Source organism: Ammospiza caudacuta, chromosome 27 (assembly GCF_027887145.1).
Source record: "Ammospiza caudacuta isolate bAmmCau1 chromosome 27, bAmmCau1.pri, whole genome shotgun sequence".
NCBI lineage: Eukaryota > Metazoa > Chordata > Aves > Passeriformes > Passerellidae > Ammospiza > Ammospiza caudacuta.
The window spans coordinates 1,435,707-1,450,215 of NC_080619.1; the positions used below are offsets into that span (position 1 = coordinate 1,435,707).

At 42.1% G+C, this 14,509-nt stretch overlaps 1 protein-coding gene across 5 annotated transcripts in view; it reads right to left on the minus strand.

Annotated features, from left to right (window-relative positions):
* TLK2 (tousled like kinase 2) overlaps positions 1-14,509 on the minus strand; it is a 42,979-nt gene that overhangs the window by 11,388 nt on the left and 17,082 nt on the right. For 4 of the 5 annotated variants that reach the window (XM_058820445.1, XM_058820443.1, XM_058820444.1 and 1 more), the window contains 7 exons: positions 13,299-13,466; positions 12,643-12,738; positions 9,753-9,845; positions 8,101-8,211; positions 6,850-6,986; positions 5,324-5,476; positions 1,398-1,464 (listed from right to left, as the gene is read on the minus strand). In XM_058820445.1, coding sequence (XP_058676428.1) covers positions 1,398-1,464; positions 5,324-5,476; positions 6,850-6,986; positions 8,101-8,211; positions 9,753-9,845; positions 12,643-12,738; positions 13,299-13,466 — 825 coding nt within the window. The remainder of the gene's footprint in view (positions 1-1,397; positions 1,465-5,323; positions 5,477-6,849; positions 6,987-8,100; positions 8,212-9,752; positions 9,846-12,642; positions 12,739-13,298; positions 13,467-14,509) is intronic. The other variant, XM_058820446.1, reaches the window with a different exon arrangement.

Sequence of the window (14,509 nt, forward strand, 5' to 3'; positions counted from 1 at the left end):
ATTCTACGAGTGGTAACTGCTCAAACAGGTCAGAGTGTTCCTCAATGCCATGTGGGAGTTCAGACAAAGTGTTTGTCTAGCTCGAAGTTCTTGTGCCCTCAAAAATTACGTGAGAATTCGCATCATTGTGGCCAGGGCTGCAAATCTCAATTCAAACATGCTCCCTGAGCAGTACAATTTGTGTATGTGACTCAGGGGACACTGTTACCCATCTGTCTTGTGACTCTGCTCCTTTCCTTTCCAACTAGTTCTATTTTTAGACATAAAGAATGAGCCAGTTTCCAAAAGTGGAGAAGGGCAAGCACAGCTTCAGACAATGCCACAATCCCAACACATTACTTCATTTTCTATTAAGGTCCATTTCCAAATGGATTCCTCCATTCCAGGGTGGCAATGTTATGCCAGGATAGATGGACCTGCAGTTAATCCCCTGGAGCAATATGGGACCTGTAGAGCCAGCATGCCAGCAGCATTCTCTTGCCTGTGTCACTTCTCTTTGTTCATAGGTCAATAAAGCATAATGGGCAGACTGTCAGCAGATTCTGGGTGTGCAGTAACCTTTCTCTTCCACAGAAAATAACAAGGAGTACAGACACATTAATGAAGCCTTGCATTCAGCTTGTGTGTCAAGGTTACAGGAAAAAAACTAAATGCAGAGCTCAAGCACCACCTGAGAAAGGAAGAGGCACTCCAGCAAGACATTTACTTCTTCTTTGGTTCATTTCCAAAAGAAAACTCCGCGACCTTAGCAAAGATCACACCTAACCAGGAAATGGAAGAAGACATCTACATTTTTTCCCAATATTTCATCTGTTGAAGTGTTCCAGAAAACTTATTTATAGGTCACTGCAATCACTTTCAAGGTAACCAACAGCTTATCTAAATATAACCTCACCTGCAGGTACAGTTTCTACTGAGGCCTAGGTATTTAAGAACAAACGTGCAGCGCTGCAGCCTGAACAGGACTGGCTTGCAACAGCCCAAGAGATTTTATTGGAGTGATAACACTGGTTACTCAATATTGCAAAGAACCGAACAAGTCAATGACTTGCATTTTTTTGTTGTGTTTTTATAATTTTCTTCCCTTGGTCCATTTCTTACTGTTCATGTTATACACATTCAGAGTCCACCACTAGACAGGTCACAGTGACAGAAGATGTATCAAAAAAGTAGAATTTCTGCACGAAATCCTAACTGTAAGGACAGAGAAAGCTATTTATTGAAGCAAAGAACATCTTCTGTGAATATCACCGCCCCCAGAAAATTATTACAAAATTCTGGCTAATCCTTACAACTGCAAAACCCTCTTGATTATGAAACGAGTAGTGACCTCTACAGAGAAATGTTCTTGTTCACAGAATACTGCACAAAAAGCCTTTGCTCCAACTAGGTCTTACCTTTTTAAGATGACCTAGTCGGAGTTTGAAGATTTCCTCCTGTTCATGGTATTCTGCTAATGTTAACCTGCATGAAAAAGGAAGACTCAACACATTAGGTTTCCAAACAACAAAGTGAACAATCTACAGAATGCACATTGCCAGTGGAAGTAACAACTCCACAGAGTAGATCAACAGCCAGCACAAAAATTTTTTAGATAAACTCTGCAACCTATATTTTTTAATAATCAGTCTAAAGGAGAACAAAACCTTAAACCTCAACAATATCCATTAATTTCAAATTCAAGTTCCTTATAACAGCTATATAGGCTACTGACTTTTAAAGAAAACAGCTAAACCATAATCTAAATATAGAAAAGTGAAGCCCAAATATTCCACATCTTATTTTTCTGTGTAAAGTTCACTTTACTGACTCACTTTCAATTTTTTTTCTTTAAAATAAATGCTGGATAATTCAATCCAGCTATTCACTCTGAGACTAGAAGCACACCTGGCCACACAGCCAGTGAACAGAGCAATGACCTGAGATTCAGAACTTTTTCCTGTTTCAGGTTCTGTCAAGTGGCTTCCAGGGAAACACCTGGAAATTTACTTTATCAGATTTTCAACCTCACATGTAGTTAGGAGAAGCAATGGGATAAAGTAAATAATCCCTATTTTATTGACAGTAAGTTATGTGCAAAATTTCTGCTCTAGGTGGGAGGTCAAATTGTTTTCAACTCTTTTCCATGCCAAGCATGCTACGTAGGACAAAGCAAAGCCTTACACTACAAGAGTGACAGAGCCCATCGCTAGTGAAATGCAATGACACACTGAGGTCTTTAAGACTAGAAAATTTATCACTATATTAACCATCTCATTACTACCAACAAGGAATTTGGTAAAAGCATCATATGTGAACACAAAGCTATGACATGCTTATCAATTGCATCTGTTCACTCTGTAAATAAGACCTGCACGTGACAGCATACAAATATCTTCTTCTAAACCTATATTGAGTTCAAAGCATATCCCAGGAGGATTTCTGCAACACCAGTTATGCTCTACACAGTACTTTCACACAATGTTAGTGCAGGAGGCCTCCAGAGCATCAACACCTCAACTTCTTTCAAGGGGGGACCGAGTCCTATGGCTGTGCAGGGAGACCTTACTCAGTAAATTGAGAGGTGAGAGCATTCAGCTCATCAAGCACTCATCTTGAAATGTCCCAGCTTCCCTCTGTTGATAAGACACAGAGTCCAGGTACTTGAAACAAGGCCTAAAGCAGTTGTTACCTGATAAATTTAATGAAAAACTCATAAGCCAATTTCCCTATGAAAAAATCTTGAGCAGAAGGAACTGCTTATTACAAATTAAAGATACATAAAAAACAAACCGGTACCAAAAATGGTCACATGTGGTCTCATTTCTTATAAAACTGCTGGCAGCCCTGAGCTGAACTTGAGGATCCCTGGGAGTCCTCTCCAACTCAGGTTATTCTGTGATTCTATGATTCTAATTCACACACACAGCATGAATTTTATTTAGATTAGATAATCTAAAAGACCGTCCCAAGAGTTTAGGTCTTTGTGATTTTGTGATTCTTTGGTTGCTGTTGCTGTGTAAGGAATAAAGAGTAAACTGAATAAACGAGCAAAAAGGTTTGCACATGTTTGTGCACAAATAACAAACACCATCAGTCTACTCATTAGGGCAGAGATGTAACAAGCACCACCAGGCTAACAATGCCCAAAATAGCTGTCTGTCACAGCAACCATAACAAAAATCAAGGAGGCTCTGAGACAAACATGGCCCTGTTTCACAGAAACATGCTAGAAACACCCTACACCTACCTCTAGCACAGCTGAAGGCTGCCCTAACCAGCCCCAGCGCAATAATCTTCCTGAATGAAAACTCTTTTCTCATTTACAGGCTAGAAAACTCATTTTGGAAGAGATTGTGTTTAAATTTGCATCACAGGACCTTCTTCTCCTTTTTAAGACACAGCAGCAACCATAAACCACAGAGAAACCAAAAATCAAAAAGGAACTTGGCTGTCTGTTTCTCATTCAACTTTTAAAAACATTTATATTTAAATTGCCTAAAAATCAGCCTCTGTAAGAGTTCCAAAAATTGAAGGGAAAAGCCTCCCTCCAGAGGTCAAACTGGAGGGAAAAGCCTCCCTCCAGAGGTCATAAAATTTTTTTCCTGATACACCATGGTCCAACAAATGCACTTACTGGATAACTAATGATTAAGCAAATAGTCAGTCAGTCCAGTTGCTACAGCTGACTTGCAAGAGCACCACTGTTTTCACATAAGCTACAACACTCCACATGAACCATATCCATACCCTGGCAAGCAGTTTTTAATCAAGTACATGACAAGAAGCTTTTCTAAACCACAAAAATATCACCCTAAAACATATCAGTGAAGAATGACAAACCAGTAAGAAACAGAGAAAAAGCCTTGGGAGCCCAAGAGGCTTCCTAGCAGAGCATGGTAAAGCTGGATTATGCCAAGGCAGGTTCACAGCACAAGCAGAAGCATCACAGACATGACCAGGATTCACCAGGACCTGTGCTGCCATGTCTCCAGAATAAGCTATGCTACAGCTGCACCAGACTGCTGGAGAAAAAGAAGCCCACAAAAATGGGGAAAGCTCATCCTGCCCTTTGGAAGGGAAAGGTTACTACAGTGAATAGCAATATTTCAAAATATCCATGTACAGACATTCCATTTGCTCCTCCCAGCTCAAACCTGGCAATAAAAAGGATGACTTTAAAGTTTTATTTAGTTCTTTTCAAGCTCCCTTGGCCAGAATGACGGGGAAATGTCTCCAACCAACTTAGTTATTTGCAGAAAACACACAGTGCTCTCCAACACAACCCCCTGATCTGCAGGCACCTGTATCCCACTCTGGGGTCACAGCCTTGGAGCTGAGGGCACCCTGAATATCACGACTCACACAGCCTTGTGCCATCTCTGCTGACACTGTGAAGGCAGTGGGGGCTTTTGCTTCACATGTCCTTTTAAAGATTAAGACCAAGAATTCAAAGGGCTTCTGGAACTCTGAGGTCAAGTCAAGCCCAAGAGATTTAATAATGAAAAACGAAAAGTGTCAATGAGGGTTATGGTATTAGCCTACAGCAATAAAATTAAGTCTATAAAGGGAACTAGGAGAAGGCAGGGCTAAGTCTATGACTAAATGTATTTCCAACTCACAAAAATAATGTTCTAAAGTTCTCAATGTTCTAATGTTCTCAAAATAATGTTCTAAAGTTCTTTCACGTCCCAGCCTTACTCGAGAAGACTATCAAGTCTTGGAGCATCAGTAACTTCAAAAGAGGCAGGGGAAAAAAAACCAAAAACAAAACATGAGAAGAGTAACATTTCCACCATCTCCCTGAGTTGCCTATGTGTGAAGAACTGTTTTGGAGAACAGGCCAATGCTCAATGCACTGTCTCTATCGAGGGCATCTTACTGCTTCAGCATGCCAAATAAATTGTTTCAAAACCCTTAACTCAGAATTCTCCACAGTAAATATACAGAAGTTGAGGCTTCTAAATGTGTACAATTTTGTTTTCCTTAAAAACAAACCACCATGTATACCCTGATACTGATATCAATTCTGAACATACAACACTAAAGTCAGTGCCCACTTTTCAAACCTGACCACAACAGAACACTGAAAAAATTACTGGACTCATAAAAAAATAAAGTTAAGCTCATACAAAGTCTGGACTCAGCAATGATCCTTATTTTACTTCAGTGAAAGTTATTTAGAACTGGAGCAAGATGTTGCTGAATGCCAGGCTAATTCCACAACATTCATTCATGGAGTGAGGCCTGGAGGCAAGGGCAAGATTACATTTCCCAGGAGATATTTTGTGCTCTAATCAAAGCATGTGGCTTTGCCATACACCAAGAAGGCCACAGAACCTACGTTTCATTTTCTGCTCCATTGGTCTTGCTCTTGCGCTGCTTCTGCTCGGTGCTTGCTGGAGGGGTCTGGCCCATCGCGGGTGGCTTCCTCTTTGCTAACATTTTTCGTTGTCTTTCTATTTCTTCCCGCTGGGAATTTATCCTTTCCTGTTGCCTGAAAAGCAGAGAGGAGAAAAAACATGACAGATAACTATGGGCGTGCACTTGGTTGTCTTCAGCATCTGTTCTTACCAGATTGGACCCATGAATTTCAAATCAGTTGCGCTTGTAAGATTTGTAACAAAATATTTTTGTACAGAAAAGGGAAATGTGACAAATATAATGAGTCAGAGTTTTAAAGGTATTTTTACGTAAAACAGGATTATTTTCCTGGCTCACAGAAATCTTCCAGTAAGTGAAAGGTTTAATTCATGCAGAGGACATTCAAAGGACTTGCTAACCCCATGGAAACCTAGGATCCGTGGCAAGTCACTAACTTTCCACACACTTTTTCCTAAAAGCCTCTGTTCAAAATCTCAAGATTTTCCTGCTAAAACTATTGCTGAAGTCTGGACTACCCGAGAAAGTACCCTTACACTTCAAAAGTACAGTTAAGCTATCCTAAATTCTCTGGAATATAACCAACATCATTCCTGATTTCACTAAGGAACTGTCTCTCCTCCAAGATGAAAAGACTATCTCAAACATTTTATAATGACAAGAGCACTCTTGAAATTTCAAGTCTAAATGACCCAAGCATACCCATTTACTTTTAAAAAGGGACTGAGACTGCAGGTAAGTATTCCAGAAGTATTTTTCCATGATTTCCATAAACAAAGGAAGAATTATACAGTCCTTAATCTGTGCCTAACATGAGCTGCACCTCCCTATCAGACTACAGAGAAGTGGTGTGATTTTAAAGGATCGTACATAACTCTCTAATGCAATTAATTTGCCAAGTCCTACTTAAAGGTCTAGGCCAGGTGGGAATTGACTGGATATTTCCATTAATATCCTGCATAAAGGGTCTCTGATCTTCATTTCCAGGTTTCTGCAGCCCCTTTGATCACTGTTACTAGAAGGCAAAACAAGTTAAATAGTATGGATTTTCTCTTTCAAGCTTCTATACTTTCTACTTAAGGGGAAAAAAAAAAATAGCGCAAGCTAATTAGCCTTCTTTGACTAATATATGCAAGGATGCAAATCAAATTGACTGACTCCCAATATACACGAGATTTTGGTCCACCCCTCCACCCCAAGCACTACACAGCCAGGTGGGTGCACTGAGGTTTTCTGACAGGTAATAACAGTTGGCCCAGAGGCCAACTCAAACCATTTCACTCCAGTTCAAGTCTCTGGAAGTTTCAGTGGAAATGAATTTCTCACTTCAGCATGAAAAAGTTCCCCATTGTCAGGAGTTCCTATCTGATCCTTCCATGCATGAGTCACACCATTCTCACATTCTGACGTGCAAGACATCACACACAACTGCTAGGGTTTTTTTCCATTTCTGCCTCTGAAGTTAAAGACAATCCTGTTTGTCCTCACTTGATGAGGTTCTGGAAGGCATAGCCATCTGTCCACTGCTCGGTGAAGGATGCGCCGTGCCGCACCGTGGTGAAGTGCCCCAGCCTCAATCGATCCTGCATGCTCTTATCCCTGCATGCCATCTTCTCCTGCTTTGACTGAAAGCAAAATAAAGCCATGTAAAAATACAAGCTACAAATTACTAGCTAAGGGCTGTGCTGCATTTTAAATCACCACCAATTCTTTCCACTTTCTATTATTTCAGTTCTGATTATCTGAAATCCAGCTGAGTATCACTGACCAAATTATTGCTGGTGCTTCACACTGGACTGCCAAGCATTTGTTCACCTCCATCGTGGCATTTCAGCCTCACTCTTCCCTCCTGATCACTGCCTGGGCAGCTCACCCATCCTATGATCAGCTGAGATCAGCCTGGCAGTAGGATTAAAATTGTCTTTTTGTATCAGTAGCCAAGACAGACTGCAGGCCCAGTTCTCACCAGGCCCTTATTCAGGGGATGAAGAAACAAAATGTACCTTGAATCACTATTAAGACTAAGATACAGTGATCAGCCAGCTCAGTCCTTGTCCTGTACATGTCCAGAAGTGACACAATCTCAGCTAGGTCACCACTCTGGAGAGGGGAGCCCTGCTCAGCCAAGAACAATCAACTCTGTGACAAAATCAATTCAAACAGACGGCATGTTTCAGCCAGCACCCGAGTAGTTTTGCCCATCCAGTACCCACAAACAATAGGTATAACTGGCCAACAGGTGAAAGAGCAAACAAACCCTCACACTGTTTAACCATCAGGAAAGCTGGAAATCTTTCTGTAATGAACCAGGCTGCATGTTGGTGAAGCTGGCACTGTTCCCAGTGTGCTGTTTGCAGTGTTACACAAAGCAACAATCTCCAACTTTGCCATTTGAAAGGTCTAAATTGCTTGCCCGTGTCCCAGAGCGTATCTGCAATTCCACTGCACAATGGGACACTGCTCCTGCATTCCCAGAGCTGCACAACAAGCAATACCTGCTGCATTTAGAGCTCTTTCATTTAAGCAAGAGATCACTCTGCCACTGTGGAAAGTGACCAAATCTGAACATTGTGAACCACTTCAGCCTCTGGATTACATTCCTGTTTGCAAAGAAGTAATTCAAGACAGAATTCCAGTTATCTTTTATCACTGAAGCAACAGGAGCAGGTTTTTACTGCTAAGAAGACAGAGATATTTTCAAGGACATGAACTGTGGCTGCAGAGATGTCCTCTGCTAACCTTTTCTATAAGAAGCTTCTTGCTCATCGTTACACATCGATTCAACCGCTCCTTGTACTTCTCCAGCATCTTTTGCTGCTCGTCTATCTGCCGTCTCAAATCACAGTTGGCCTAAAAGTGAACAGAGAACAAAGCCTGTGACTTCAAACCACTCAGAAGAGCCAAACTAAGCATCACATATGAAGAGCCATGGGGATTGAAGTCAGCAAACCAGCAAGATAAAAGAACAGGTTTTGTTTAGCAAAACATCCAAGACAAACTCTAATGTTTTTAACTCACTCACACCTTAACATCCCTCTAGAACAAGGAAGTTCTGTCATCCTGGTTTACACGTAAGGAATTAAAGTACAAAGAGACTGAAGACAAGCAGAAGTTTTTGGGTTTTTTTTTTTTTTGTTAAGCATTTAAGACCTTGCCACAGCTACAAAGTCTCAAAATAGCTTAGTCATTGCTGGACTATCCTCCCACTTTAGCCACAATATTGGCAGAGTAAAAGGATGGTGAAACTGTATTTTCAGATAAATTCTTGTTTGAGTCACTTTCCATCAGCCCTTCTACACAGACTGCTCCCAGTGGCAGCCGCTGGTTCACACCACCACAGCATGCAGCACGACTCTATGTGTAACCACTTTCATTAACAGAGTTAAATATAACCATTTCCCTTCCAACTAATGGTCTTGTGAAAGCAAAAATAATAATTGAAAAAAACTGCAACTATTTCCTGCCTCATGGATTGTTTCCCACAAGCACACATGTGCCCAATGTCTCCAATGAGCCTGACTGAGCTCTTTCAGGTGAGACCAGACACACACAAAGCCTTCCCTCTACTCCCTTTAATGTGCTTTCTAATGGTTTCCAACACTTTACAAGAGCTGCCTCTCCCAGCTGATGAAAGATAAGTCAATTAGAACTCCTCCATTAAAACAAGATCCTATGATTTGAAGGTATTTATCTTTTACTGAAGAATACTAATGGGTTAAGAGCTTTTTTATTTTGGTTTGGCCAAAGGATATTCTCATCTCTATACATGTCTCTGATTGTTCTCAGTAAGCATTTCAGAACATGGCTTCCCAGGCTACTGAGAGGCTAGTGAACATGCTGCCAAACAGAAGGCAGAGTCAGCTCCTCAGGACTTAGAAGAGGGGAGTAACTGGGTGGAGGAAAAAGGGAGTCACCATCCCTGGAAGTGTTCAAAAACTGCAGATGGGGCACTTGAGGACATGGTGTTGTGAGAACATGGTGGTGGTGCTACACTGATGGTTGGACTTGGTGATGACCTTCAAAGTCTTTTCCAACCTTAATGATTCCATGATTCTGTGAATTCTGCAGAGAAACCTGTTAGGTTAACCAGCAAAATACACAAGTGTGCAACAGATCAAAGGGAGAACAGCACTGCTGAGGACAAAAACCCCAGAGCTACAACAACTCTGCATTGTACAACCAGGTACTGCTTAGGTTTGATCAGGCCCAAACAGTGTCCACAGGCCAGACAATTATCCTGCATCTAAGGGATCATTTGATTTGTTTTACCTGGCAAACGTTGGTTCTACACCTGGTATACAAGCCCCTGCTCTGCAGCCTGGCTGGCACAAGCATTCTAAGTATCTTTAAATAGCAGCATTTAGAAAAGTTGTCCCACTTTAAATACTTACTCTTAATAAGTCATCTATCCTCCCCTCCTTCTTCTCCAAGTCAGAGTTCTTACTGTTTTCTAGTGCAGATATTTTTTCCATTGTGAGGTCAGACTGTAGGGAAAAATCACCATAAACCATGTTTAAGACAAATGGATAATGTTTCAAATAGTCAGCACTAAAGTCCCAGTGTAACCCCCTGCTAAGCCTCAGAAGAACTGATCCCCTGCATCCTGACATTCAGGGGAAGAATGTTCTCCATTATTCATTTTGTTGTTGCATGGTGGGCTCCTCCAGCACAAGAGGTGCAGTCAGCCAGCACAGAGCTCTGAAGAGCACAAACTGGTAACTCTCAACAGCCTAAAATATTCTCTGTGTCCTGTGAATTTTACATTTATAGCTGAGTTTTGCATACTCTTCGGTGGTCTCTATGTAGGAGAGCTTACACAGAAAAAAGGCTTAAGAAAAAAACCCCACACTAAATCCCAGTCCTTAGCAGGAGTATCAACTTTATGACCCTTCATGAGCACACACAGCCACCAGCAGACAAAGACAACACCTGCAGGCTCTAAAGTGGTCCTGACAGAAAACACAGGTATTCATCTTAAAATATTGTAACAGATTGACAACAAGAATATTGGGCACAAGCTTTTGTTTCTGATAAACTAAACCCACTGGGGACAGGAGCTTTATAGCTCTTCAGTGAAAACTATCTGGAAAGTTTTAGGGGATCCAAAACATCTCAAATACCTTCAGAGAAGCAGTGAAGTGAGAGTTATACCTAAGAACAGAAGACACACACTATATTCTTTGAATATTTCAGATTCAGCACTCCAATTAAAGGGTGGTGAAGGCGAAGGAGTCAGTGTGTACCTGAACACAGAATCTAAAACAGTCAAGTCAACACAGAGGAAACTCTCCAGGATTGTACACACAGATTTCACAGTCGTGGTTGGCAGGCACCTATTCCATTTCTGAGAAGAGATTGCAGAGGCTTACTTGTGGAGATGTTATATAAATATTCTCCAAATTTCAAGCTTGCCTGGAAGCCAACATCATGGAGTAAGAGACAAACCTGGCTCACTGTGGCTTCCCAACATATGCCCAAGTATGGAAAAGCTCAAACAGAGCTCCCGCCAACATGGCACATCACGCAAAATGGGTCTAAATTCCCAAGAGACAAAGAGGCAGCCTGGGCAGGTCACCTCACTGACTCAACTTGGTGCATGCTTCCTTGCCTGCAGGAAAGGCTTTGCCATGGGAGGTACCATGCAGGATGTCTGTGGAGAACCTGGTGCAGCTGGTGGCCAAACAGCAGAAAGTTTCTTTAGTAACTGACTGTTATTTCACCTAGGCAAGGGCAGAGACATACTTATCCCATGTCAGATAAAGTCAGGATACATACCCTTACATGTGACTTCACCCCAAACCACCTCAGAGCACTCAGGCCTTAGCACTAACTGAAAACACTGAGGAAATCATGCTGATTTGTTTCTTGCATTGTCCCAAGTGATTCAAGCTGGGAATCATCAAAGTGTATCTATTTTTTAACTCTATCAACTCCTAACAGGCTTGGGAGGGAAAAACCAAGAATGTGTACAGGACCTCATCACACCACCAAACATCTTCCCTGATTCTTTCCTGCACGAATATGCCCCACCTAGACCTGTGGGGAATATCATGAAGCTGAACACTGGCAGAAAGCTTGTTCAGATAATGTCTTGCTAAGAACATGGACCTTGTGGGTGTGTTAAGTATAGAAGAAAAAAAAAAAACTTTTTGTTTTTTCCTCCAGCTGACACCACTGTTTGACCACTGTTTTAAGCATGGGTCTTGGAACAGCAAAGATGGACATAATCTCTGGCAGGTTCTAGAGTTGTGGCATCATTCTCACACACAGACCTCTCCATGCACTATCAGGAAACAGGGATCTTCCCAAACCAACATTTTAAGAATACAGACAACAAATGCGACCCTAGTAGCAAAACAGAGCCCAGACTTGAGCAAGTGAGTACCCACAGAGGGGAGATTGCTGTCCTTGAACAGAGAACTTCTACCACCTGCAGGGTTAATGGAGAATGGACCTTCCCAGCAACAAAATAACCTCTGACAGAGACTGGTGTGTGGAAATGATAGTTTAAAAGGGGAAGACACAGAGAGATCTGAGATGAAAATCCAAAGACTAAAAGCAGGCTTGGAGAAGAGATAAACCAGGTGCATTGCAGATAAACCTGGGCACCCTGGTAAGCAACAGAAGATAACACAGCTAAAAGAATCTCAGTAATTTAAAAGGTACCAAAAAGATCGCAGTGCAGTCAGAAGAGCTACTCCTCTTCTTAACTCCACATCAGTGAAGTTGCTGGGAATCACTTTCAGGAATACACCAGGAATACACTTGACAGGACAACTATTCCATGAGTGGACTCTGCAGAGGTCAAAGAGCTGCCAGCAAGACTGTGGCAATCTGTACTGTAAGCACCGTGATGCACCCATGACCCAGTGCCTGAACAGAGACATTCACAACTATGACTCAGGTTTCCTTCTCACCTTCACTTCCAGAGAGAGGAAGAACATTGAGGATACAACAGAGCAGAAACAGACAGAGCTGAGGTGCTTCTCTCCCAAGCACAATCACACACAGTTGACAAACTGCCCACAGCACTGACACAGAAAAGCCTCAGTAGCAGATTGGACAAACTCCAGCAGCAGCAACTGAAAACCTTCTATACAGGATGAGGATCAAAGCTCAGAGCAATTAACTTCATTCAGTAGTTACAGATGGAGCTGGGAATACTGGCTCTTCTCACTGGAAACATCATGCCCACTACCAGCAGCACCCTCTAGCACAGAAGACAAGCTGCGTCAAGCTTCAACCTCACATCCAAGAGCTATGTTGTCTAGTGAGCTATACCTGTGACTGTTTGTGCTGGATGGAAATCTGTTTTTGGGAGGTGCAGGAATGCTCAGTGTTCCCTGATCCGGTAGAAGATGGGCTGCCTTGCTGGGCCTGTAAAAGAAAGTTGTGTATTGTTACATGTCCCTCAGCATGACCACCAGTGCCTGTGCAGATACATTAATCTCCACACTGGAGCTGCAGTCTAGCCCGCACCACACTTTCATGCTCAGGTTTAAGGATGCTTTAGAGATACAGCTCAATAAAAGCAGAGTCAGTTTCTTCCAAGAAGCCTGGTCCAACCTGCTGAAGACAAAGCTTTTAAAAGCCTGATATAATTCACAGCAGCTGAGATTAAGCAAGGCTAATCCAAACACTTCTCGCAACAAGACTACACTTCAATCTTTTGCTTTTCTGCATCTATCACATTATCCCCTCGGATGACATCATTTTGATCTAGGCAAGATTTTGAGCTTAAAACTTAAAATTCATGCCATTTTATTAAATAAGCAAAGCCTGGGACCTAGAACTCTTCACAAGGAAGATGAACTTACCAGAAGGTGACAGACTGGAGTCAGCAAAAATGAGGCTGCACTTGGGCAGAAAAGCTTCAAATTCCCCATCCCTTAACTAGACACATGCCTTAGGATTCAAATCTTTTCAGAGCTGCTCACCGAGACAAAAGTAAAACAGAGGCCACCTCCCCTCTGTGCCAGCTGCTCATTCTCTAGCCGCTGCTTCGCCAGCATCACCGACATCAGTGTTGGCAGAGCAGAGTGTTCCTCCTGCGGCTCCTTGGCTGCGCTGCCGTCTACCCCATACAGCGGCTGCTCCATTCGCCGCTGCAACACAGTCAAAAAACACACAATGAACTACTTTTTTTTTTTTTTAAATCAAAAGAAGCGATTCTCTGACTCTGCCAAAACTGTTGTCAGCGAAGCAGCAGCTCAGGAATGAGCAGGCAGCATGGTGAGGATCTGATAACTCACACAGGACTCCTGCAGTCATTGCTCCAATGGCAGACAGCAACAAGGAAATGAAGTTAACAATTAAAAAAAACCCTAACAAATGAACACACAGGACAGACTTCCTTGTCAGTTAACACATCCTCCTCCTTTGCAAATACATGTGCTTCAGAGTCAGTAGAGCAAAATAGATTGCAGGTCCAAAAATCTACATTGGGATTGCGGTCACTGCATTCACAATTATAATTTTTTATGTTTCTTAAGGACTCATTTTCAAACAGCCAATTTCACGATACGTTGCTATTCTGGCAAAGTAAACTGAGTCAGAAGTGCTAAATGGCAGCAACCTAACCATGTCTAGGACCCAGACATCAGGGTATGCTCACTTTTATCATTACAGCTGGGGCCCATCTCCTGCAAGGTAAGTGAAGTACTAATTCATTACCAAAATCCTTTAAAGGTCCATTACATCTCTTAAGGGCTAGCTCCTTTGTCCTGTAGTAGATTAGTTTTCCAACCATGGTAGAGGAACTGAGTTTAACAAGAAGAATCATCTGAGCTACACTGATCACAGCACACAGCATCTCAATGCCCTGGCTTCCAAAGCCACACCATCACTGCTAAAACTTGGCAATCTGGGTAATAATCATGCAAGTCCTTCCAAGCTGTAACTCCAGGCCAGGCAAATGCCTCAGAGAAATCAAAGAATCAGGTCAGGCTTCAGTTTTTCTTAAAAACCTAAACTGCAACCTGTTTTCTGGTTAACATTACCAATTCCAAGAGTGTGCTTCCTTCCCTAAAAGAATGCTTGTGCCTGAGAGTGGCCTCACAAGAGTCTCAAGACCTGCAGATCATTCTAATCAAGTGAGAAGTGAGGCAATTCAAATCAGCCAAGAGATTTGAAGAGAAGTAGTTACATC